The 27879-nt window shown below is 36.0% G+C and overlaps 1 protein-coding gene across 1 annotated transcript in view; it reads right to left on the reverse strand.

Annotated features, from left to right (window-relative positions):
• The window catches only part of LOC129001315 (TBC1 domain family member 16-like), a 33458-nt gene extending 5836 nt beyond the window's left edge, over positions 1 to 27622 (reverse strand). Inside the window, exons 1-11 of the mRNA XM_054428569.1 lie at positions 27264 to 27622; positions 24832 to 25030; positions 21937 to 22370; positions 21368 to 21581; positions 17589 to 17712; positions 16176 to 16315; positions 14726 to 14869; positions 8982 to 9168; positions 7873 to 7979; positions 7340 to 7556; positions 354 to 538 (exon numbers count right to left, since the gene is read on the reverse strand). Coding sequence (XP_054284544.1) covers positions 354 to 538; positions 7340 to 7556; positions 7873 to 7979; positions 8982 to 9168; positions 14726 to 14869; positions 16176 to 16315; positions 17589 to 17712; positions 21368 to 21581; positions 21937 to 22370; positions 24832 to 25030; positions 27264 to 27366 — 2054 coding nt within the window. The 5' untranslated portion in view covers positions 27367 to 27622. The remainder of the gene's footprint in view (positions 1 to 353; positions 539 to 7339; positions 7557 to 7872; positions 7980 to 8981; positions 9169 to 14725; positions 14870 to 16175; positions 16316 to 17588; positions 17713 to 21367; positions 21582 to 21936; positions 22371 to 24831; positions 25031 to 27263) is intronic.
• Positions 27623 to 27879: the final 257 nt, after the last annotated feature.

A 27879-nucleotide genomic window follows, 5' to 3' on the forward strand; every position in this document is an offset into this window, starting at 1 on the left:
TTTGAGAGTTGTGTCACACAAAAAATATATTTAAAAATATAAAAATTTTCATTGTTTAAGATTGACTTTTGGGTGCTGAAGTAGACATCTCATCAACATGGACCAGTTGTAGCCTGTTTTTAATTCAATATGATAGTTGAATGAGCCACTAACAGAGTGCATTTTTTCTCCCTAAGATAATAGATGTGGTATAAAAGATACTGAAGCTGACAATAAGTCTTATCAGAAATTTACATCAGCTTACTGTCTAAGGCTCAGTTCAACTATTTTAATTCTGGAACTGGTAACAACTTTAACATGGGGATGGTATGTCTAGTTGTCTCAAAGGTTATATTTAACAGTTTCCCTCCTACCCGTTGGTGGTGATGCCTCGATACGGACATGGGTCCTGGGGGCACGGTGTGATGCTGTTGCCGCGGCAGACGACAGTGGGGACATGTGATGAGTCCCACATACCAGTGCCGCACAGCTGACATAGTCCTACCAGTGTACAGGGTATCACAGGGCGTTCTCGGAACTTGTACACCAACCCTCGAGCCTACAGTCCAAGACAATGATTACAAATAGTGATTGTTACATGTATTATTTACGCTTACATAAACTACCTTTAGTTCCAATTCTGTCATACAGCCTAGACACATGTAGGTATTAAAAAGAATCTTTAGAAGTAAAACTTTTAGGAAAAGTAATTGAAAAAGCAAAGATGAGACAGGAACAGAAATAAAAATCTAAGTGACCACAAGTTTTGGATAATGTGGCAACATAGATCCAAGAATATGTATTATTTTGTATTGGTTTATATTGGAGGAACAAACTCATCACTTCTTTCATTATTTCATCTTAGATTAACTGTTAAGTGTGAAAGAATATCGTTTTGTTTTTAATCAGATTGGCAAGACTACTCTAGTATAGGTCAAGTAAAAAGAACTGATGGCGGAAGAGTGTCTAAAATCAAGTCTTCTTGATTGACAGTTAATCTTGATTATCAAGATTAAGAGAAACTGGTGGAAAAAGAAGAGTTGAATCATCACAAAGTGTTCGGTCAATTTGTTTTGTATATTTTTAATAATTTGGAATGTCTTTGATTTAAAAGTCTTCCTGTGATTTCTCTCACATGACCATAAAAATATGTAAATTTTCATTTATGTATTCAATCATCATAAATCACCTCTCACAAAAACATGTACTCGTTTTTTTACTTCATTTAAACCCTCGAATTTTTAAATTCTTGTTCATAAACTACACCGCACGCAAAGGAAATGAAATGACAAGAGATCATTAAAGCTAGGAAATATTTCTGAAGGGTAAACATCTACAGCAAACTGGAAAGACTTTGCCTAAGAGACGAGGATGGAAGAGTTGCCTTATGCTGATAACTCATAGCCACTTTTTTCTGTTTCCATATTTTAATCCCTGTCTGTTTACCTATCTAGATCTTGGTTATATTCACTCAGCTAGAATATTTTTTCTAATGCAATGAACATGTTAATGTATGATGAAACAATGTACCTTGGACAAGCAATATTGCAACGTGTTGCCCAGTAAAATATTTTACACTCCTTAGTCAGATGATCCACTGATTACAAAACCATTTCACAGTATAGGTACACACTTTATTTCCAATACCCAATCTCATATTTTCAAACAACTTAGGCCCAGCGCACACGGTGTGACTGTTTTGAGAGCAACCGTTGCAAACCCGTTGCGACTGCAATCAGTTTGCAACTGAAAAAGAGCTTCTGTCCGCACACGGTGCAACTGTGTTACAACTACAGTTGCGTATATTCTGCAATCAGTGGAGTGTTATTGTAAGTGCAGTTACGTTGTTTTTAAGGCCTTCCTTGTTTTTAAGTGTTTTTAAGTACAATAACAATGTCAGACTCAGACGAAGAAGACGTCATTAGTTATTATGAATACAGAAAGCACCGTAGGGTACAGAGGGAACATTGGGTCCACCCTTATTTGAGAAATAACATCAGGCGTAGGCTGTTTGTAGCAGCTAGAGAGTTGTCACAGTCGGATAGGAAATTTAAATCTTTTTACAGAATGACAAAAGACACCTTTTTGGAACTTACAAGACTGGTTGGACCTTCCTTGGAGAAGATAGACACAACTATGAGGGAATGTGTTCCTGCACAGGAAAGAATAATGATCACTCTGAGGTAAGTTTTATAACTCAGCTTTATTGTCATTTAGAATTACACTAGCAAAGGTAATGAAATGATCAATAGATGAAAATATAATTAGACATGTGTTTACACGTAATTAGAATTAAGACTTTGAGAAAAGGCCTCATAAAAATTTGCACTCTGCATATTATCAACAGCATTGGAGATGTTAGTCACGTCAATTTCTGAGTCTCTTGATTCGGACATAGATGGGGATGTGAGCACTGTCAGAGCTGATGACGACCGTGACTGCTGATGTTGGTCCATGGCTGAAATATCATCAATGACTCTTAAAACCTGACGTTTGAATAGCTTGACTTGTGAATCACTGAATTCTTCCAATTCTGGTAGCAAGCTGAGCATGAACATCTTAATCCCCTGCTGTTTATCAATCTTCTGATTGCTAGTGTCTTCCTTGGTGTTTGACAGCAACTTAGCCTTTTTTGCTTTGAAGTAGTCAGCAACTGAATGATCAGCTACAGCTGCTGGGCTTTTGTTCTTTTTCTTCTGGATTTGGGGAGTACTCTTTGACGACAAACTTGCAGGTGTTTTTTCAGTTTGGGGTTGAGATGGCTCATCTAAAATTGACGGAGACATTGCTGGACATTCAACTTCTAATTCTTCAACTTGAGTTTCAGAACCTTCATTATCACAAATTGGCGACTGTGTTGTGCAGGGTGGTGTAGGCAAATTTCCCGATGAAGGAGGAACCACTGTTTTTATGAATGGTAGACAAAACTGCATTGCATTTTCCAAATAGTAAGCCTTTTTCTTCCCTCCTGAACCGCTGGGCGAAGGTTTCATTTTCCTCATGAATACTGTCCGTAAATTTCTCCACTTTTCTTTGCAATCTTTAACTGAAAAAAAAAATGAAACAAGAGATAAAAACAATACTTTTATTAGCAAGAACTTATTGATGCAATAAATCAAGTCTGGTTTTATCTAACCTATATTTTTTGTTTTGCTTGCAGGTATTTGGGTACTGGTGAAACATTTGTGGCAATTTCCTTATATTTTGCCAGAGGTGAGAGCACGGTAAGAAAAATTGTCAAGGAAACTTCAGAAACTATCTGGGACGTCCTGAAGGATATTTACATGCCTGTTCCTACACAAGATAAATTGAAACATACTGCTGATCGTTTTGAGCTGCTATGGAACCTTCCAAACTGCATTGGCGCAATCGACGGAAAGCACATAAGAATTGAAAAGTTTCCGCATACAGGATCTGAAAATTTCAATTACAAGAACTTCCACTCCACCGTGCTTATGGCGTGTTGTGATGCTGATGGGTTTTTCACGATTATTGAGCCAGGTTACGCTGGGCGTAACAGTGATGGAGGGATTTTCAGAGCAAGCTCGATTAAAGTCTGGATGAAGCACAGTGACAGTATCCCAACATCCCATTTCCATACTACTTCGTTGGAGACGAAGCATTTCCGCTGAGTCGCAACTTGATGAGGCCTTTTTCCAGCAAAACCCTCGACAATGTTAAACGCATATTCAATTACAGGCTGAGCAGAGGAAGGAAAACAATTGAATGTGTTTTTGGAATGGCAGCGGAAAAGTTTGCAGTGTTGAACGGGCCAATACGATGCCGTGATCCTGTAACAGTGAATAGTATTGTAAGAGCAGCCTGTATCCTACACAATTTTGTGCGTAAGCATGAAGGAACTGACTACAGTCCACAAGACGTATCAGAATGTACGAGTAACAATCTACCAGAACATCCAAACAACATTGAACCAAGTGACCTTGAGTTAGAGGATGGTGCTTCAGCGACTACTTTGAGGAGTTATCTGGCAAACTACTTCCTTTCTTCAAATGCAAGTTTACCATGGCAGTGGAAAGTAGCAGTACAACAGTAAACAAAATCTGGACTTGATTCCAAAGACTCTAGATTTGTCATGATAGTTATTGATCTTGCCATTTAAAATTAGGTGTATTTTAATACAATTTTCAATCCAGTTACTGTCATTAATTATTACCCTTTCGCCCCTTTTGTATGAGCTAATTTTTCTGGTTTGTGACCTGGTTTGTGGCAACTGGGTAGTACACTTAAATGGTGGTCTACCATACGAACGAGGCCTAACTAATATAAACCACTCCTGACACCAGGAAAACTATATGTTCAACCCTATGTTATCAATTGTATCCTAAAAAATACTGCCAATTAATAGCATACTTTAATTAAAAGACTGCTTAATTAAACAAAAACACATCACATAAGGTTTTTGTTGAAACAATAAACACAAGACATTTAAGCTGTATAGCTTACTGCAGCTGTATTCAAGCATAATAAAAAATAAATACATAATAGGTGCCTTGTTGGAAAACCAAGTAAATTGTTAATGACATTGCATATCATAGAATCAACTTATTTAGTTGAAACAGTTGTCAAAATTCTTTAATTCTTTTTGAATACAAATAGGCCTACTCATAAGGTTAACATGGGAAATTACAAAGCCACTGGAGAGGAGCCCGAAAAGATTTTTGAGATGAGAATAGGCCTATATGTTAATCGGGAATGTGAGCATTCATCATGCAAAATGTAAGCCCAACCCGTCCAGTAGTTATTGCGTGATTGAACCCAAAACAAACACACCCACACAAACTTTCACATTTAGTATGATATGATGACTCAATAAATAAAATGCATCATTATTGTTTGTCAACTCTATTCTAGACAAGTTAGACTGCCCAAATACCGTGACCTTAAGAAAAATTATCTTTAAATTGTCTTATTACTAATATAATTACGACTTTTGGACAAAATATTTCTTACCAATAGGCCTATGTAAAATTTTTTCAAGAAAATGAAGGTTTCAGATTGTAGGTAATGTGCCAAAAAAAGATATTTTTAATTTTTTTGTCAACATTTTTCAAAAATGTTCCTAATATTTCTTATTCCGTGATTTTTCAACCGAAGTCCGTGATTTATCAGCTAAAGTCCGTGGTTTTAAGCCAAAGTCCGTAGTTTTAAGCCAAAGTCCGTGTTTTCAACCAAAGTCCGTGGTTTAAAGCCAAAGTCCGTGATTTATCAGCTAAAGTCCGTGGTTTTAAGCCAAAGTCCGTGGTTTTAAGCCAAAGTCCGTGTTTTCACACAAAGTCCGTGATGTATCAGCTAAAGTCCGTGGTTTTAAGCCAAAGTCCGTGTTTTCAACCAAAGTCCGTGGTTTAAAGCCAAAGTCCGTGTTTTCAACCAAAGCCCGTGATTTATCAGCTAAAGTCCGTGGTTTTAAGCCAAAATCCGTGTTTTCAACCAAAGTCCGTGATGTATCAGCTAAAGTCCGTGGTTTTAAGCCAAAGTCCGTGTTTTCAACCAAAGTCCGTGATTTATCAGCTAAAGTCCGTTGATTTATCAGCTTAAGTCCGTAATACTGCAATTTTGGAGATAGAAGTTCCGAAAATTACCAGAAACGTCTATTGCCTATGTCATATAAAAATATACCAACAGTCTACGACCAGGAATATTATTGTTATTTGGTAGAAAAAACCAAAATCACGGAAATTGGTTTAGTCACGGTGTTTGGGTTGTTTGGGGGACCGAGCAGGTTTTTAGATCCCTAGGGCCGCAAAATCAACTGTCCGCTTACTTTCTTAAAACATAAATAAATACACAACCAGTATTGCCGTTGGTTGCCTAGCAACTATTATTTATTATTTTTTTCTAATTCTTCAATGATTTCAATGATGGCTGTCATTGGGCCGAGTGAATAAAAACAAGTAGCCTACAGCAAGTATTTACTTGTGAGTAAATACTTGCAAGTATTCATCCCTCCAAGTAAACTCTGTTTAATTTAAAAATTATAAACTTAATTAAAAATTAAAAACTCTTTAAAAATAATAATAGTTGATTGTGCATACGTTCACTGCAGTCCTAGACCTAAATTTTTAGGGGGGAATGTTCATGTTGCAGGGGAGGTCTGGAGGTCCTTCCACGCCACGGAAAAATGTTAACATTATGTGCTCAAATGAAAGATTTTTAAGCTATTTTGGGGCGTAAAAAGATAAATTACCTAGCTTGATGTACAAGCATATCATATTATTATTGAAGGTCCAAGAACTTTGTTTAGGCTAAACATGTAAATTGTAAAGGTTTTGCATTTTTGAGACTTGTGGATTTGCATTAACACATAGCTTGAACATAACAAAAGAATACACCTCCACTTCAGTTGAAAATTATTATTTTTTTTATTATCTATGTTTTAGGACTTTTGAATTTAAGGTTCCATCTTCTCCCCATGCATTATTTTGCGGAAATTACTTAAGCCATACATCATCATTTAAATAAATGTATTAGGCCTACACTATACTGAATGTGTTACATGCATTTATCAACAAGTAAACTCAAACAAGCATGGGTTACCTACTGATAAATTGTTGAAAAACAAGTATTTACTCTTTAGGCAAGTATTTGCTCGTTGTTATTCACACCAAATTTATAGGTTTATGAGGGTATTATTCCTTGGCAAGGCTTTACTAACAAGTACAAGTAAATACTAGTGTTTATTCACTTCTGTTCAAGTAAATACTCAAATTATGAAAATTTAAGACAAGTAAACTCTTTTACTCGTTTTTATTCACTCGGCCCATTACCAGTAATGTAGTGTTTGTGAGGTTATGTTGTTAACACCTGAGTTATGGTAAATAAATGTATAATATTTAATTAATTTGATCAATTGATAAGTTTACAAATAAATAAATTGATTAATTTATAACATTACCTGGCAAACCCAATTCAACAGACACATCTTGCCATGCTTTATCAGTCAAATCTTTCCTTGAATATCTTGGCAGTTTGTAGTTGTACAGAACTTCATGTTTCTCCACTTCTCCAACGAGCTTCAAGTTGAAATCTTGATCATTCATTTTGAGATGAACACTATACGGCCGTCAAAATAACAACAAATTTCCACCAAACACCACAAAAACACCCCGTGGTTTCGTGCAACTGGTTGCTGCAACGTCGGGCCCACCGTTGCATGTGACTGGTTTCAAACTTTTTTGAAAATCGCAAACGACCAGTTGCGTCGTGTGCGGCTCCCCACTGCAATACATTGCCGATGTCGCAAAACAGTTGCAAGCGCAACTGGTTTGCAACGACAGTTGTAAAACAGTCACACCGTGTGCGCTCGGCCTTAAACATTCAAAATAAACACAATGAATCAAACCTTGCGCAAAATGAGATCTCCGTCCATAAACATGGCAAGAGAACTGAAGTGCAGCAACATCTCATCAGTGCGCAGACACTGTGCGATGACGTCGTCTGCGTACGCAGAGACAATGGCAAGACAGAGGAACAGGTGGAAATAATCAGTCAGATAGTTGGACCAGCAAGCCTCCCAGATACGCAGAACTACAGGTTCAGGGAACTCACGCTTGAAGCATCTGCAGAAAGTCGTTACATTTTAGACTGGTGCAGTGAAAAGATTCCCCTATAGTGATGTCTATCGTTTCTTTGTTAAGGTGATTAGTTATTAAAATATTCTTGATAAATAAACTAATTGTGAGTAAATATTTCAATTGCATTCAGGAAGTTAAATATATCAAGAGAACGTTATCTCTACAACTTTGCTGGAAAAGCCTAGGCCAATGGTCGATTATTGCATGCTTTCACTCTAATGGTGTTTTTTTGTTAATGAGTATACCAAGTAAAATTACTGAATTACCTTAAGAACTCAAGAATCATCATCAAAGTACTTACAATAAAATCCAACGATGACAAAACAGTAATTCCATGGCATCAGTATGCTTTTGTAAATGTGTGTAAAACTCCGGCACCATTTCTCTAATCAGTTCTCGCAAGTAATTCTGTAAATCCCCAAAAGATCATTATTGAGTATGTATATGCAACACAAAAGAATATTTTTTAACCAACCATGTTTTAAATTATACTTAAAAATTTTGAAAGGTAAACACCTTAAATGTTGATCTGATAACATAAAACCTTGTCTTTGTCAGATAGCGCAGTGAGCACTTTTTTCTTCATACCTTTACATCATAGGGTGCTAGGCTTTAGTGCGGAACTGTTATCATATTACTTCAGACTAAGACTAGAGGGTTGTGGCATTATCAGTTAGATAATTCATTGGTGATTGGTGGGATTTCAACACAGCATCCCATGCACCAAAGTCTGGGGCTTGCTCCCAGCACAATAATCACTGGTGCCAATGTGTTATACAACTACAAAATCTGTTTTATTCCTGTCACTAAACAGTACACCCGCTGCATCAAACCCGCAGACTAAGCGAATTTACATTTGTCTGATTTCATTTTCACAATCTATTCAAATAACATTAAATTTAATGAGTACCTAGGTTTGCTGCTGCTGCTACAGGGAGGGTAATACAGTGTGTTTTTTTAGTAAAATATTAATAGCTTAGTATAAAATAAATTTGCCAAGTTCGATTAATATTTATCCAAAAACAAGGAAACTACAACAGTTTACTTATTCTCCTTAAGAATAACATGGGATATTTTCAGAGTTATGAGTTAAGAGCCGCTTACCAAAGTGGAACAGTGTTCTGGACCCTTCCTCTCTCTAACAGAATATGTACAAAGTTTTAATCATTTTAAACAAAGATTTTTAAAATTTCAACAGAAGCTACATTCTTATTCCTCACTACAGCAAAGCTGCAATAGAGGGAGTCAGATGAATTGTGAAGGATGTAAAGGAATTCGCCAGACATTTATTTAAAACGTGGAAGGACACATCCTAATATCTCCCCTGCCTACTCTGGGGTCATAGTTTCTGCTAAGTTTCAGTCCCATTACCTCAACTTTTTTAACCAAGCAATGAAGACAGATACATACCAGGTTTCTCTCCATGTCCGAGTCGGTCGGAGTGCAGACAAACATGCCTCGCTGCATGAGACCCACAAAGCACCAGAAGGCATCAGACTCAGTCTCAATCTCAGCCAACACTGGGGCCAGCAGATCCGACATGCCCTGAGTGTAGCCTAGACTGGCATTGTACACAGCGTAGTTCAACAGGATCCTCCTATCACATAACAAGTGTTAGTTGCTGTTATCTGTTACCAAGTGTAATGCTAAAAAAACCATTTAGTCACTAATACTGAACCTATGGAGTTTTGGATAAGAAAGATCGTAGAAGCAGAAAAGATTTGAACTTATAATTTAAAAAATATTCAGAGTAAATTAATTTATATCTGTGGGGTTTTAATTGGCATAAAAATACTATGCCAAACCCCAATAAAATACCCCTGCCGCAGCAACCCTACAGACTAAGGGAATTTCCATTTGCCTGATTGGATTTTAAATTAAATCTACCTATTTACATAACATTAGATTTAATAAGTACATAGGTTTGCTGCTACAGGGAGGGTAGTAATGTGTGTTTTTAGTCAAATACAGGGTGTTTTTAAAAGAATGCCGGGATTTCAAACGGTCGTTGCTCGGGGACTATTCAAGATAATTAAACGATTTAAACGTCAAATTGATGGGAAAAGAATACACTTTTTTCTCATTCTTTCATACAATTCGGAATGATTGATTAAAATTAAAATTTTAATCAATCTTATATGAGCGTAAAACTGGCAATGTCTGTACGCTTAAGGCGATCGGCGGGTTTATCTGATGTCTTAACTGAATCTTTTTTGGCACAAAGACTCTATATTTTATAGATAACATCATAAAGTGCCCAATTTAGGTTTGTTAAACTGAAGACTTTGTCGGGCAATCAATTTTTTCGGGCTTCTGATGCAGAATTGTCGGATTTCTTCGACTATGGCATCGCTTTTTTTAGCCGGCCAGGTGAATGTCTTTTCAAAACATTTTGGTGCCACGAAACTCATTAAACCAGCTTCAAGTTTCTTTATAATCAAGTAGATTTAAATTTAGTTTAATTTAGCAATTGATATAAACTCTGCGAACTACAGATTACAATCTGTGCCTTCTGTTGCACCGTAAACGTCGCACTGGCGACTGGCGTCAGGCGTATGAGTCACAAAAGCGGCCTAGCACCACGCACCTGTTTTACGCATACCAAGGACAAAGTTTCCTCCCTTGCTACACGGGAAACAAAACTTAGTTATTTTAGCTTCAGTTTGACGTATAAAACGTTTAGTTACCTTGAATGGTATCCAAGCAATTACCATTTAAAATCCCGGCATTCTTTTAAAAACACCCTGTATATCCAGTTATTGTGTTTACAGACGTATCTATACAGCGTGTCCTGTAAGTAAACAGCCAAACTGAAACAATAAAATTTGTCTATCTATGCCGATGACACCAACATGATTGTAACTGCCAATAGTAAAGAAAGCCTAGAAATTGCATCTCATATTAACCTATCAATGATTAAAGACTTTTTTGATAGTAAAACCCGGTAATTATATATCGATCACGGACGTGTCGCTAAAAAAAAATTTTTTCACTATTCTTATGCTAAATTACATCCTGAATTCAAAAATGATTGTCATTTTCGTCGGAAAAGCACCGTTTTCCCGGAAAAGCGGAAAAACGGAAAAAACAAAAGTTTTGCGGAAATGGGTCATGGGTATACTCAAATTAAACGGTAAAGCGAGCTGAACAAGAATATGCAAAAAATTTCAAGATCCGATTACTATTACGGAGATACGGCAGGAAAAGCGTCGGTAAATCGAGTTAGCGTCAAAATGGCCAAAAATAAGGTTAGGTACGGTTAGGTTAGGATAAGTTAGTTTAGGTTAGGTTAGGTTAAGTTAGGTTAGGTTGGGTTAGGTTAAGTTAGGTTAAGTTAGGCTAGACAACCTAATCTAACCTAACCTAACTTAACCTAACCTAACCTAACCTAACCCAACCCAACTTAACCTAATATAATCAAGGGTATAAAGAATATATATTCACCAAATAACCTCTAAATCGCTCCCACAGACAGCAGCACCTACGGATCCTCCTGATGCCGTTGTTCCTGTGACTAATGAACTTTTCCGGCCGCTCTTTCGGCCGTATCTCCGTTAATATTAATCGGATCTTGAAATGTTTTGCATATTCTTGTTCAGCTCGCTTTACCGGTTAATTCAAGTATACACATGACCCATTTCCACAAAATTTTTGTTTTTTCCGTTTTTCCGGGAAAACGGTGCTTTTCCAACAAAAATGACAATAATTTTTGAATTCAGGACGTAATTTAGCATAAGAATAGTGAAAAAAAAATTTTTTAGCGACACGTCCGTGATCGATATAATTGCCTAAAACCCTTCTGCTAAATTCACAAAAATCTAATTTTGTTACATTTACAACCAAACAGACTAAGCAAAAATTAAATCCCACAATATTCATTGAAGAAAACTTAATAGATCAATAAGAGAGAACAACTTTTTTGGGATTAGTTATTGATGAAAACCTAACGTGGAATGACAATGTAAATCTTGTAGTTAAAAAAACAACAAGTGGTTTGTATGCTCTTCGGAAAATGGCAACCTCTTGAAATATTGAAACTTTAAAAACAATATATTTTGCCTTAATCCATTCACATGTGTCTTATGGTATCTGCATCTATGGGTCAACCTCTAAATTAAACATGGATTGAATATTACTCCAACAGAAAAGGGCATTAACGGTAATTTTGAATCTAAAAAAAATCTGATGTAGTTAAAAATAATTTTTTTCAAATTGAAAATATTTACTGTTTACAGCCTCTTTATTTTTGAAACAAAAAAAGTGTAATATCTAACAATAAACTAACATTTGGTAATACTGTCCATAGCTATAATACAAGACCCCATCGATTGGTTAAACATCATAAATTAGAGTTTTTTTTTTTTTTTTTTAATAACCTATAAAGGAAACAAATATTTTGACCTTTTGCCACAAAATATCAAAAAAAGAAATACATAAATAATACGAACAGATTTTTGAATTTGGCAAAAGCATTTCTAATTCAATCAGCTTTCTTTTCTATCGGGGAGTTTTGTTCTTGACACTTTTAATTTTGACTCTTTCTCTTAATAATTTTGAATGTAATTTAACCTTATGTATTTTTTAAAAAACCTACTCACTTAGTTTTAGTTCCCATGACTCTATTTCATATTTCATGTAACTATATGTTTGCATATTATGAAATAAAGATATTTTGATTGATTGATTGATTGAACTCCGAGAAACCGGCTAATTTTATGAAAAATAGGCCTAAACAAAAGTGTGCGGACCGGTACACTGACTCGTGTGGCACAACGATATAATCTTTGTATCTTTGTATAATACTTTAAGAAAAGTATAAATTCTCAATGTTACGTGTAAATATAAATGTTTCGTTTGTCAGTGTATGTATATATGTGAACTTCAACGATAACCAATGCTATTAACAGTAATAAACAAGACAGAAAATTTGACAATGGGGCTGTTGGCCCCGAAACTATAGTCATCATAAAAAGACGACTTGGATTGAGGACGTAAACAAGGTATTTAACCTATTATTATTATTACTACTCATTATCAATCCAGGAGGCAAACATGGATAAAATGGTTATTGAAGCGACTTTGGAAAAAATGTTATACTTGATTTTCTCTTTATTTTGACTCAAGGGATCAGTACGCAAATTATGTCAACACCTTTTTCTGAACACGCTGTATAAACATATAAAAATTTGGACGAATAGTGTTTTTGGCCTCTAGGAACATCAAAATAAAAAAGTATATAAGTTCCCGCTCCAGTTCTTACCGTGCCACCTATGGTTGGTAATACCTACAAATGGGTAGCTATTATTGTGTAGGGGAGAAATTCACTAATACTTCTCTATAGGGAAATTCGCTAAAAAGTTGAATATCAATTTTTGTAGAAGTATTAGCGCAAAAGCGCAAAATTTTTGTCACCAGATATACCACTATGAAATGAGGACATTGGGTTATGTGATAAGAATTAAAGAGACCCATTTAAATCTAATATGTTTTTCGTCTGCTGTCATCGGTGAGCGAGAAAAATTAACAACTGGTGTTGTTTTGAATAGAGACGAGAAAAAAGCTGTGCGAGTAGCATTTTAACTAAAGTAAAATCTTATATCTTCCTATCAATTTTGTTTTATTGCATATTTTCACATTAAAGAATTTATATTATATCAGTGATTAAATAGTTATGGTTTGTTTTTAATAACAATAACATTATTTTTGTATACAATGGGTCTGTTTAAATGATACTATTTTAACCATCCATCACAATTAATGAGTACTTTGTTTTTTTTTAACACACCATTTTGTTTTCTCACACAGATATGTTGTAAATTAAATTAGATCTGTAACGGTTTAGTCACTGAATCTTTAAGTTTACATCTAGTGCCTGACCTACATTTCACTAGGTCTATCAATTATCACACAGGAAGTATTGTTATGGAACAGGAACTGTGTTATCAGTGAGATAAGAGAAACAATGTAACCATTATCATTTGTGTAAAGTGCAAGACTCTAGTATTGAATGTTCAAACTGAATGTGGTAACCTCTATTACCTTCGCACCTTGTTCTATTTGAATAAAATTACTTACATATTATACTGTACCTTAACATTTTTTTAAATGAAAAAGATACTTGGTTACTTTTGATTTGTCGCCAGTTAAAAACTATATTAATTATAAATTGATCAAAACAAAAAAAAAGGAAAGGAAGATAACCACTTACATTCAAACAAACGTAGAAGCATAAAATATTCAAGCTACCATCTAAATTGGTGCTTTAAACATCCCAGTGCTTTCTAAATGTAATAATAGGCCTATAATAGCTATTTTGTGCAACACAATACACCTTCTATTAAAAAATCATAATTTGATTTTACACATTTTACGCCAAACAAATCCCTGTTGTTAAAAAATCATACAGGTATCATCTTAAAAATTTACTGCGACACAATATCTGGTTGAATTGTACTTTCAGTGTGGAGCAACAATTATGTAAACTATCTACTTGACTAAATGGTGTTCTCTTTTGTGACTGTCAGAAAAGTTTTCTAATGTAAAAATAATTAGCCTATTGAATAAACGGTATCACCAAACCGACACATTTTTTTCTCCCATTACCTTGACATTGAAATTATGTGTGGATGTGTACAGACAGGGCACAATTTTTATGAAATAGGGGATGTGGGTTTTCCATGGTATCTCCTAGATGGTTATTTTTCATTTGATGAAATTTGTATCTTGATTTTTAGCAAATTTTTAAAGGATTTGTGTAATTTTGTTTAAGGTTTTAACATATACCATATATTACCATATATATATATACCATATATTTTAATAACATAGGTACCAAATTTCAATCAAAATTGTTGGAGCAGTTTTTATAAAAATTAGAGTTTTTTGTTAAATCACGAATAAACTTAAAAATTGCCTGAAGATACAACAAATTAGTTTTTTTTGTCCCACCTTCACATCCTAGGACGCTAGTTTTAGCCCGGAACTGTTTTACACATTACTTAAGTCTATCCCTAGTGGGTTGCGGCATTATCACATAAAATCCATTGGTGATTGGTGGGATTTGAACCAGGGACTTGGGGCACCGAAGCTCTGCGCTCAACCCTTGACAAGCTCTTTCCCCCTTCCCAACAGTTATACTAGTAACAGTAACTCACATCATGGTCTGCACGTGAGGGTTGCTGTCTCCCGCGTAGTACGGGTGACTTCTGTCCGTTCTTACAACATCCTTCTCTACGACACAGGTAATGTTGCGAGTGAACCTTTCCCTTGCCGCACCCTCCAAACTTTCACGTCGACAACTACAACAACGCCAACTGCCATGAAGTATTAAAGCAGATTATTCTGTTGAATATTTTAGGCTATAGTTCCCACTGCATTTAGGTTAAAGATTTACCTCTTTAATTATTACAATGAATGATAACTAGTTGAATCTTTGATGAACACTCAATTGCGTCTTTGTTAAATATGATTCAAATGTGAGTTAAGAAAGAAGGGAGATGACCTGTATGGGCTGGTTACTGACTAAGATTAGCTGTAAATGAGATTCTTAACGAGTTGCAGCAGTATCTCCATTGTATTAACAATATAGATGGATACTACATTACCATATCCTTGCCTTTTTCATTGTGATTTCTGTAATATCACAGCACAGCTATAGCAATATTTTCTCACTTACATTTTAACTATAGGCTGATAGGCTAGTAAGGGACTAAAGTAATCAAATTGATTTTTGTATGTTTCAGCTTCAGTGATGTTGCTTAATGAAAGTAATATGTCTTGTACAAATAATCTTCTGTAGCTAACGTGTTTTCAGAAAATGGTAACTAAAGATGGCTCTGAAATGTGTAATTTTTGTGATGCAAAATTTAAAATAACCACTGGTTCTGGAACAATATTAGCAGTTTTGCGAGTGTTTAGGATCAATTGTGTATAACAACTTTTCAGGCAGCATACCTTTGTCACAAGGTAACACGTAACTGATTCACTCCATCCACTACAACAGTGAATGGTGCAACATCAGGTAAAATCACCAGATAAAGGTAGGTGTTAATTGATACAGACTACTCTCGTTATACAAACACTCCATAAAATGAAACTTTCGGTAATTCCAAAAGCTCAGTCCATAGAGAATCTCTCAATATTTCCAAGTTTTACCATGCATTTTGATACTCTCAGTATTTAAAAAGCCAAGCAGAGGGAAGGTCGATTTGGAACAAAAGTAATTCCAAGTTTCAGCAACAAAACGTTCTATAGTTCAAAGGCACAGAATTCTTCCTATCATAACAAGAAACTATACATCCGGTTAGCACAGAGGCATCTTAAATAATGTAAATAATGTAATTCATGACCAATAATCAATAAAATAGGAAACAAAATAACAGATTTGTTGTTACTAACTAAAAAAAAGCTGTTGATTGTTGTAAAGTGACTAAAATAAGCTGTTTAATTGTAACGTTCTGTACCTTACATAGTACAGTATTTAATATAATTTACTCTTTGTAATTTGAATTGTTTATTTTTCTTCCAATAAATCAAACTCTTAATAGTTCTAATTTATTTGCTAGGCCCACTAATTTAGAATAATCAAGAGTCTTCTGTACTTACTTAATCTGATGATATTCGAGCCTCCGTCTCTGTAGGATGTGTTCTCGTTCCGCGTAAGTTGACTGGAATGAGTAAAAATGCAGCAGGAATGGCCAAACAGTTTTGCGTAGGTCTGGTGAAAGTCCACCCAGAAAAATTCCCTAAATTTAAAAAATCAGATTAAATTATCTGTCAAGAAAACAGAAGTATGCCAATGTTAAGTACATGACGATTTACCTCTAGACCAACTATCTATCTAGAAAGAAACTGACTCAAATCATCCATTCAATCAAAGTAAACTTGTAATGGTCAAATTTATTAGGGGGGTTCGTTTTAATTATTTAAAGACCACGAAGTGCTAGAGTGCGCTCGACAACAATTATCGGAAATAAACATGTCCAGTTGTCCACTTGTCAAGGCTCCTAGTTCGTGACTTGACCGCCGCGACCTCGGGGCGCTGACGTAGACGTGGTGGGGAGAAGCCGAGACCGGTGGACAGTGGACAGTTCTTAGGACAGTCTACGGCGAGCGCTTGTTCGCCTAACAACCTTCCTCAAGAGCGTGCAGCGGACCTGCGAGCATAGGTCGTGGATGTCGACTCGCAACGTGCGAGACAAAATACATAAAAGCGACAAAATAATAGATCGAGAGAAGTATCGTCAGACGTAAGTACAGCGGTCTATCATTGCGTTAATAATAATCTTATTTTCCCGTTTTACTTTGGCGAGTAAAAGTTAACCTTTATTTACTATCATCTTAGTTGTAAGTGATTAGCCTATTGTATTTCTCGGGCCGGCACTGCGTGTGCGGTGCCACAGTAGCCTACACTTTTTAGTTTATTTATCGGAAGTTATTTTATTTTATTTTACCTAAAAGTATTTCATTTAGTTATATTTCGAAGCCAAGAAGTTCATTGGCATATTAGCGCTGACGCCATTTCATTTTGTTATTTTGTTATTGCGCGGGTCGACCTTTTATTTCATTACGAGAGTTTTATTTTTAGTTTTATTCGAGAAGCGATACCTTTTGTTGGACTAGAAGCTGGTCACTTATTTTAATTCTCATAACAGCATCGTATTTAGTGCCGATATATTCCTGGTCAGCGCGTCGTTGTGCTGACACGCAACCATAGTCTCGGGTACGTGTAGGACGAAAACATATACGAAGATCGAGAGCGGCGAGCGAGCGACGAGGACTGCTAGCGAGAACCCTGGACTACTCCTGAGCTGTCCGAGCAAATCGGAGGTAAGTTTACGATAGTTGCCCTACCCGACATAAACACCTCACAAACTCAACAACCATAGATAGAAAATAATAAGAAATAAAACTGCATTAAAATACCAATGTTAGGTAGCACATTAGATAAGTTTTCAGATCATTGTATTCAGCCTAATTGAAGCGGTTGGTTAATATGTACGTTTCCTTATTGTTTACCTTTCTAAGTGGAACATCATCTTCCAATTGGCCGTCACAGTTGAGCATTTCCACCCAATCAGCTGATGAGATAGGAGAAACAGTTCCTTCCTCAGGGTGCAGATCACTTTCACTGACAGCTGGCCTGGACAAAGAGATAAATAAATGGTATCAGCAATCTGACACATACATTCTCCCATTGACAACAATCCTTATAATGAACAAGCGGAGGGTATCAGCAGTCTGACACATACATTCTCCCATTGTCAACAATCCTTATAATGAACAAGCGGAGGGTATCAGCAATCTGACACATACATTCTCCCATTGTCAACAATCCTTATAATGAACAAGCGGAGGGTATGAGCAATCTGACACATACATTCTCCCATTGTCAACAATCCTTATAATGAACAAGCGGAGGGTATGAGCAATCTGACACATACATTCTCCCATTGTCAACAATCCTTATAATGAACAAGCGGAGGGTATCAGCAATCTGACACATACAATCTCCCATCTATATATATAATACGCTAAGCCGATTTTTGTAAACAGAACTCCTCCCACAATTTTGGACCGATTTTGATGATTAAAACGTCAAAAAAATGGCCCTGATCTGTAGTTTTGCAAAGTGTTTTTGGTTTTTTGAAATCTTTATTAGTTTGGGCAGGATCTTCCATCAAAGTTGGGTTTCCTCCCTTAAGATTAACATGGGGAAATCTAAATAATTAAATGGAAACTTTGTCTCCACTAATTTGAGAGAACGGCTGGACGTAGAAACTTGGTAGAGGTCTCCAAAGAAAGGCCTTGGTCTGTAGATGAGTTATCAAAAGAAACACGAAGTAAATTCCCTTAGGGCTCTGCCCCAGAAGCTTTTAAAGATAGCGTGACACATTTGTTTACATTTTGGCCATGTAGATAATACTGTTTCATGAAACAGCTTTTGATTTTTCAATTGTGTTTTAAACAACACACATTTATTGGTAGTTACTAAATTGTCCAAAAGAAGTATTTGCAATGCTATTTTCTGATTATAACATTTATTTTCTTCTGTATCATGTCATGTTTTGCAATATAACATTCCATTACGAGTGGATATTCCTTTTATCACAGAACTCTTACAATAATTTCTTATTGAACTATCTTATATCTGCTGTACGGGTTGTTGTCTGCCTTTTCCCCCACTTTTGCTTATATTTTATCATATTATTATACAGATCGTCATAGGTTCACGAGATTATTGTTATACATGTTTTCAATCATTGGAAAAATTATACAAGTGCAGAAGGGCACGTTGCCCCCAGTGTCCATATTTTGCTAAATTAATAGAAGTTTACAGCAACTGGATAAAACAATTTACACTATTTATGTAGACATATCTGGCCTAAAATGGTACCTATCTTGACAGATAATTTGAAGTGATCTATATTACAGACCGTGGCTCACTGGGTTGTTAACATGATTTAAAATAACACGCCATTTTGGCTGTAAAAAAGGCACAAAGAGTAAATACTATTTAAGCAGCTACTGTCATGACAGAAAGGTCATATTCCTTTTAAACTTGATCACATCATCCTTTATAAGATACTTTTTTGCTTGTATGAAAACGTCAATATTGACGTAACAGCCAATTTACAGTATTTATTGCTTTTTGGAAATGCGGCATTGTTATGTAATTTGAATGATTTGTTGCCAATGAAGCCGCACAACCATATAAACGAGGAGGTCCCTAACAGTTTAAGAGAAAAAGCCAACTTCACTTCAAGTATATTCCACTAGATCCACTAGATCCCAACTTTCCGTAGATGAATAATTAGCTTAATCCTTGACAGTGACCGTCGATTTCGACGGGTTTCACCTAGTTGTATATAATGAACAATCACAACAGTTTCAATAACTTAGGAACCAAAATGTTTACAGTTTTGGGGATTGTACTATTTTGTGTATTGCTACAAGGTTCATATCATGCCAAATTTTAATCATAATCAGTCAAGCCATTTTTCTTTTTTGTGATCCGATTCTTATTTTATGGGTTTTTATGGGAAAATCACATTAGTTGCAATAAATATTCAACTGTAATTCAACGGGGGTTGTACCGTGCTGTTAAAGGCAAATTTTGTAATAAATAATTTTTTTTGTTTTTAGGCTAGGGGTTTTTTTTTAATGACCATTAAAAAAAATATTAAAAAATGATAAAATTCCTGGAGAAATCATGGATTAGTACCTACTACAACCATTTCATAAAAATCTGACCACAGGTGTAGTCTGTAGCTCTGTACACATCTACACATACATACAGACAGACAGACAGACAGACATAACTTCGAAAAGCATAGTGGGAGAAAGTAATAAAAATTTTATACTTTGCAAACAAGGAGATTTAAAAATAAACTTCTATTACCACAATAATTTAGAAAAAAATATAACTTTTTTGGATGAGGAACGATTTTTATTATAAGTTAGTCCAACCTATAACTACCGACGATTTACTTTTAAAGTAATCTTTCAAACTCTTCAAGATTGGGGAAACACCATGTTTAGCCTTATTTACAATGAATAACACTAAAGCCGCGTTTACACCAGAGTTTGAAACACGAGTTGCAAACAGAAATTGCAAACATCTCTAAAAACGCCCATTTTCAGACGAAACTTTTCGCTGTTGCAAACAGTGTTTCAGTGTTTGCAACAGAAATTTTTGTTTCTACTTGAAGTCGGTAAAGATCAAAGAAAGTTGCAAACTCTTTGTTTGCAACACTAGTTTCGGTCACTAAGAGCCATTGAAACACAAAACAGAAACATTTCTCCGCCATCCCCTACGCTACCACCTCCAGTCTCACTCACGTGATCACTCGCACCACCCTGTGTCTCGACTCAGTGAACCCTGTCTGAACTGCTACCTCGTGTTCGTGTTTGTTGTGACTTATCTCGTATCGTTCGTGCGTGTTGTGAGTGATGATCTACTGAGTGAGATGGAGTGAAGAGATGACAATATTATTAAGTTAGCTTGTACAGAGAACATGAAGTGCTTTGGAATCAAACTATTTCTGACTAGCATATAAAAACAAAAAACAAGAAAAACTATGCGTGGAATGACATTTCACGGGAAATTAACTTAAGCAAGGCAGAGGTGCAAAATAAGATGAGGAACCTATAATTCAATTTAACGGAGAATCTAAAAAGGGCAATAAGTCTGGATTGGGGATCGCAGGCTGAAGATTGGGAAAACCAAGTGGAAGTTTTTTTTCAATCAACGATGTTTCAATCAAGGTTGAAATTATTTCAAACATTTTAATGAAACATGAAAACAAAACCATGAAATAAAAATTGCAAACTTTTATTTGAAACTACTGTTTGCAACTGCTGTTTGCAATAAAATTTTGCAACTTTTTATTTAAAACTCCGGTGTAAACGCGGCTTAAACCTCACAGATAACTATGCGACAATGCATATCAGCTGATCGGCAATGAAGTAAATAAAACAAGGATACCAAAATATAAGCTTGTTTTGTCGTTAATATGTGTCTGACAGTACTCTTAATTTGGGTTAGCCTACGTTAAAAAAACCCTGTATTTTTTATTATGGTGAAATTTGAACTATATTGTGTTTTATGATTTTTTGGCAAACCAATAAAAGAAATGGATGAGCTTATTCTTTTAATGATAGATAGGCCTCCTAGATACTTGGATCCTACATCAGTGACCGGCAAAGTCGGAATTGATTGTGTCAAAATAAGAATATAGACTCTCCTTTTAAATTGAAAACCACAAAAAAGAGAAGAGAACATTGCGCTCACCAACCTGCAGACCATGAAGTGTCTATAAGGTGCGTCATCATTGCTAGTGTCACTCTGGACAGTGAGCAAGTTCCATGCTTGTAGCGTGTTGGCCAGCCTGTCTAGCCCTCCATGGTGGAAGTGTAGGATCTTGTACTGACACTGCCGCGAGGCAACCACCAGCTGCCCCTGTGTGGACGATGCGTCGCTAAAGAACAATCGCAACGATCTCATCTCACCTGCAAAGCAAATTATAGGAGATCTATAGTCATTGAAAAATGCTTTCTGCTTTCTAGCTAAATTAATATTATTAGAGACATGGGTGTCTTTTATTTTCTTTGAATTAGATCAGTATGGGAATTAAACATGAATGTTGTGATTTTGTTTTTACAGTAATGCTTAACTTGTGTCTATGGAGTAAATTGTCAGTTGAACATAACAGAATTGTTGACTTAGCACACTCTTGTATAAAAGTAACTTATTATACCAGAGATTTTATAAAAAATCAGATGGTGAATATATCGGATGGTATCTACTTCAGCATCCAGAAAGTTAATGGTTGATCAAAACCCATTTCCCAAATCTAATACTTACTTAGATCGACAGAAAACTTCCGACAGGTCCGGTAGGCTCTCCGGACGACTGGTGAGGCGGTAGCGCTGTCAGGGAATGTGAGGTTATGTCTCTGAGCGAGCACTTCAGGCGACACCATCCACGCTGGCATCTCCTTAGACGCAGACATCCTTCTCTCACACATTGAAGTATCACTAACACTATCTAATGAGCACGGAGGACTAGAATCGATTACTATATTTGGCACTGATTCACAACACTCTGGCTTGTTCTCATCTGGACTCTTGATGGAGTTGTCTGATGAGAGGCTGCCTCGCTTCAGACGACTTTCTATCTCTCTAAGCCAATCACTGTTGGGCACACTGCTGTGAGACTCCAGACTATCAGCCGAACTGTGTCTGAACGAATCTGGTGTCGAAATTGATTCGGTTGACTGTCTCCGCTTATCGCCACACCTGTAAGATAACAGATCTTGAAAAAGGTGTTAAATGTTTTTTCAACAGCTAAATCTTATAAATGAATTTGATCCCAATGACCATGAAATTGTCTTTATTCAACCGAACCATGTAGGGATCTCAAGTTTAATTTATAGCTTGTACGAGAGAACCTAAACTATCATAGACGATACTCTTATGTATATCTTACTGCACTCACTACTTATATAAACAGAAGTATTGAATTTCTCATGCCAGCTGACACAACAAGGACAACATACCGTAGGTTATAGGCCTACTTGACTAAGTTAGCTGGATTTAGGTTGAGGGACGGAGTTATAGAATAAATATTTAGATTTAGAATCTTCCTTCTTATCTTATGTTTCTAATAATGTACCTATTATAAATGTGTAAAATACAGATTTTAATAAATAGGCCTACAGAAAAATTAAATTGGATTTTTGTGATGGACATAGGCCTATTTTTATTTTGAGACCCTCCCAAGGCTCCCCCATGCAAGCGAGCTGGTCTAGTGATAGAGCGCGGGATTTCAATCCCTGAGGTTCTGGGTTCAAATCCCGCCAAATCAACAAAGGATATGATCAAGTGTTAATGCCGCAACACCTAAGTCTAGCCTAAAGTAATGTGAAAACCAATCCCGGGCTCAAGCCTAGCCTCCTAGGGCTCCGTCCAATTGGCTCCCTGCTTGCTTAAGTTGCTATGTTATTCTTATGTTTACATTGACATTAGAATTAATTTGTTACTAAGAACCAAATGTTTGGAATGTTTTTTGTTGATGTTTTATTTACACTGAAAATCCTTGGGCTATTTAAAAGAAGGTTATGTTTAATTAATGTTCATTCATCATTTTCATTAATTTGTTTTTGTTTTTAATGAGCTTTAGGTAAAGAGGCCCAAATCAAAGAATTGGGTTAAAAGACTTAGAAGTCTCTATTTTAATATCAAGTATGGCAATTGATTTTATTGCCTCACTATTGTCTTCATTAAATATAATTGGGAGTTTAAAAGCACATACTCATTTAAGTAATATATAGTGCTACTCACACATCAGCACCACTTATAGACCGTAACTAGAATAAATAATTTATAATAGGTAGATTAGAACATGTAAACCCGTTAACTAAATTTTAAAATGATCAAACAAAACGGTAACATTATGTTTTGATTCTAAAATAAATTATGGACAAGTAATTATTTCATGCAGTAGGTATGAAGACCCACATCGTTCTCTTCCACGTCCTCTTAAGTTACCATGGTGAAACAAGGGTATAGCTGCTACTGTAGTTTGTTAATAATCTGGAAATCTGTACAAGTTTTCAAAACTGTTCAGTAACTTACATGGTTTTTTCTTACACAATTATAGCATAGAACATAGAATTTGAAATTTTAGAATTAATTTATTGTTATGTCACTTGGCAAAGTTTTTTTTTTTTTTTGATAATATGGTCTGGTTTGAAAAATTGACAGTTCATGTTACCTACATCAAAAGTAAATATCCTTAAATCTTATACCGAAAACACATAACGTGTTGTTTGTTGGTTATTTTGGCCTACTGTAGTTCAGGGGTCGCCAACCTGTTTTACTCAAAGACCACATTGAAAATTTTTTAAGGAAAGGTGGGCTGGACCGTCAACATTTCAGTGTAGAAAGGTAGCCCTCCTCCAAATAACCCACAAAGAGGTAGTTTTCTAACTAAGAGCTCAGCGATGAATTTTGAACATTTCATGCTGATTTTTTATTTCTATATAACCTTTTGACTAATAATTTAAATTCTGTACGTTTTTGAGCACTGTGGTACCGTGTACCAAACAAAATAATTGACCAATCTCACATATTAAATGGGTACCTATACAAACTGTGTTTGTCATATTTACAATTTGTCATAACATAAGTAGGCTTATGATTAATTAACTTATTTGAATTCAAAATAAAGTTTATATCAATTAATTTTACAGTTTATTTACCATGACATTAGTATTTGTTCTATAATGGAAGTTTTTAGTAGGAATGATGATAAACACAGGATGACGCACATAAACAACAAAATATTTTCAATGTATGCCTACTAAGTTTACTTAATTGAACATTTAAATTGTAATGAAAATTAAAATAATTGATAATTGATAACATTTACAAGGAGAACACAAAATATGGCCGGGAGTGTTGCCACGATTGCAAATGACGATCACAGAGACCGCAACATTTACTTACGAGTGTTGCCGCGATCGCATATGACAATCACATTATTACCGATCATCGATTTATACCAATAATATAAAAATAATTATTTTCCAGTAGGTCAACGTGGGCTGGATTAAGTCTGTTCACGGGCCGGATGTAGCCCGCGGGCCACAGGTTGGCGACCCCTGCTGTAGGTGGCTAAAATAGGCCTAGCATCTTTCTTTCAGAATCCTTCTTTCTTTTTTTGGAAGACCTATCAGCTCAAAGAAAGTTAAGTTACCTCGAAGCAGAGAGGCTACGTTGCTCCACTGTCGCAGGGTTGCCTCGAAGCACCTGGTTGGGTATCCATGCTAGCATCAAAGTTGGTCTGTTGGTAACACTGTTTGTCTGGCACGTGAGTGTTAAGTAGCCAGGATGATGGATGATATCTGTGTCTTGTCGTAGCATCGTAGGTGGGTGAACGCAGACATTGTTCTTACCTGTAAGATCCAAATCATTGGATTTTCACTAGCTAACAATGTTCCCTTAAAATTGTCAGACTAGGTAATAATATTAGGCCTAATTTAAATAACTTACGAAAGTATTTTTTTAGTTACCTTATTACCGTATCTTCATCTTTTACCCAAAAGGAATTGATAGTGTCAGACTTTCAAATTCACAAATACCATACATTAAATACTAAATATAAAACACATATAAAACAACATTGGCATATAGGCGGATCAGTCAGAAAATTCTAGAAATTTGTCTTCAAAACATTCTTTAAAGAAGTAGTAGGCTCTTGACTTGAGTAGAGGGACCAGCTTCTTTGAGAAAAGATTATGTGCAAGATGTTTGATAGAGTTCGGCAGCTTGTTATAGATTATTATTGCTACTGTGTTATAATTCTTCTGGGCTCTCGCTAGTCTAACCCTGGGCAAATCAAGTAATCCGTGCTGCCTTGTTTGGTGGTCATGAACCGCTGAACAAAGTTGAAATTTGTCGCAGTGGTCATGGATCAGCAGTCAGCATACCAGAATGCAATGGCTATATATATGGTGAATATTCCCAGACTTGCAAAGATGGGTTTACAGTAGGCAAGGCAGTCACTAAATGTAATAGGTAATGTCTTACATCACGTTTCTGGATCACTAATATATCTTAAAAATCAGCGGCATGACCTCAAAGTAGTAGGCCATAGCTCACATAGCTGCCATAGACCATGGCATGATAGATGTTTAGCAGGTACTGTTCAGTCTGGAAAATTACGCAGCTGTAGCAGAAAGCAAACCCTACAAAGTTTGCTGCTAACTATGTCTAGTGATTGTGACCATGGCGTGATAGATGTTCAGCAGGTAGGCCTACTGTTTAGCCTGGAAAATTACGCAGCTATAGCAGATAGCACACCCTAGAAAGTTTGCTGCTAACTATGCCTATGTGACTGGTCCACTCCAATTTTCTATCCAGATCGAATCCAAGGAGTTTAACTGGTTCATTAGGTGGGGCATTTCTTTCCAGACTGCAGACCAGTGTGTGGGTTTTATCCTGGTTGATCTGAAAACCATTTTCTACAAACCAGAGGGATGCTACGGAGAGATGATGGTTGGAATCTGCAGTGGACAGCTGAACTTGGGGTCCCCGTGACACCAGGGTTGTTTTGTCAGCAAAAAGCACCACCCCTCAATCTCTCTATCAAGCTCATTGATCATTACCAGGAATAACAACGGACCTACAATCGATCCCTGAGGGACACCATACCTGAAACTCTGGGCTTGGATGTTGCGCCCTCAGAAAATATAAAATAAGCAAGTAGATACCACCGTCATAATTATTGATCTGCTGTGGGACTTTAACAGATTTGATTATATACACTCTGTGTCATCGTAGAGGTATTTTGCAGTGCTGAAAATATCTTCACTGCATTTTCATAATTAGTCTGCCAAAAGGATAAAAAAAAATAAAACTCTTTACTTCTTATAACATACAAGAGTAGGCTCCAATGTAAGCCAGAGAACCCTGGTCTATCAACTGCTGGTGGGTCGTTTACTGGGATAAAAATATGTGTTTTACTCTTTAAGTCTGCTGTTAGCAAATATCCCTATAGGGAAGTGGCCATTACGTAGGTGGGTGGTGTCTGAACACTGGTTAGTGTCTGGAGAAGTTCAGTGTTATAGCAACATTGGCGAACTCGATCTTTTTGTCATTTTTGTAGGACAAATCCTAGTGGCGGTGTCGCCATATATGTTAAGCCTGGTCTTAAGTGTGCAGGTTTGGATCCAAGCAACTACTGTGAAGAATTTGAGGGTGAGTTTGCCTAGTAAATACATAGTTTTACTACTTTGGTTTTATTACAATAGGCCTAGGGCCTAAATAACTTGAGATTGGGTACAGTTTCGTAACTGGGCTATGCTAATATTGATTGAAACTATATTGATTCGATAAGTAAACCTTCAAGCAATTTGTTCACTATCAGCAAGTTTGGTTGGTTAGGTTAACTTAGGTTATGATAGTTTAATTTAATAATCTTATAGCCTATTTAAAAATATCAATTAGGCCTATTAAGTTAATCAATATTTTCAATTCATAGTTTCAATGGTTAAAAATTAGCATAGCCAAGTTAAGAAACTGTACCCCTGATAGTGATATGATTACCTGGGTGACAAAAAATATGCATAAACTTCAAATAGTCCAGGTAAGTAGTAAGCTATGCAAAATGATAAAATTTGTACTTACAGAATATGATCTCCCCTTCATTAGTAAACTGGCATTGCTGAGACTCATTCTGAGACCCAAGAATATAATGTGATGCTTTTTTGAAAATTCCCGATAAAGACATAGCCCAACCAGAATAAAGTTAGTCAGTTTATTTCTTCCTTAAGTAAGTTTATGTTATATAGTCAATGGTTTATCTCAGCCTAGGCTAATTATTAGAACTAGGCTAGGTTGTTTATAACATATTCTAAAGTCAATATGTTAACTACTTCCAACATAAAATCAATGATAAAATTCAAGGCGATAAATTTAAACAAACTTAAGATAGGCTACCTAACAATTTTCGTGATGTTGAAATAGGCTAACTGATAAAGATGATATCCCCCAACTTGGAACACTACCATATGTTTGACATTTAAATGCAATACTTCATTTTGTTTATAGCAGAAGCAGAGCAGAAAGCACTGCGAGCAGGGAATGGGCACACGGGAGGGACTAAGGCTAAAGGTGTAGTGACGTCATATCTCTAGTGGCTAATTTCTTCTCGACCTCGACACGATTACCCTAACGAAACGATGTGAATTCAGCGGCGTTAGTGGCGTAGTTGGTAGCGATTCGGATTAATGTTCTGGGGGGC

The sequence above is a fragment of the Macrosteles quadrilineatus genome, unplaced genomic scaffold (genome assembly GCF_028750875.1).
Source record: "Macrosteles quadrilineatus isolate MER2022 unplaced genomic scaffold, UCM_ALF_1.0 Scaffold_8__2_contigs__length_117827958, whole genome shotgun sequence".
In the NCBI taxonomy this organism is placed as follows: Eukaryota; Metazoa; Arthropoda; class Insecta; order Hemiptera; family Cicadellidae; genus Macrosteles; species Macrosteles quadrilineatus.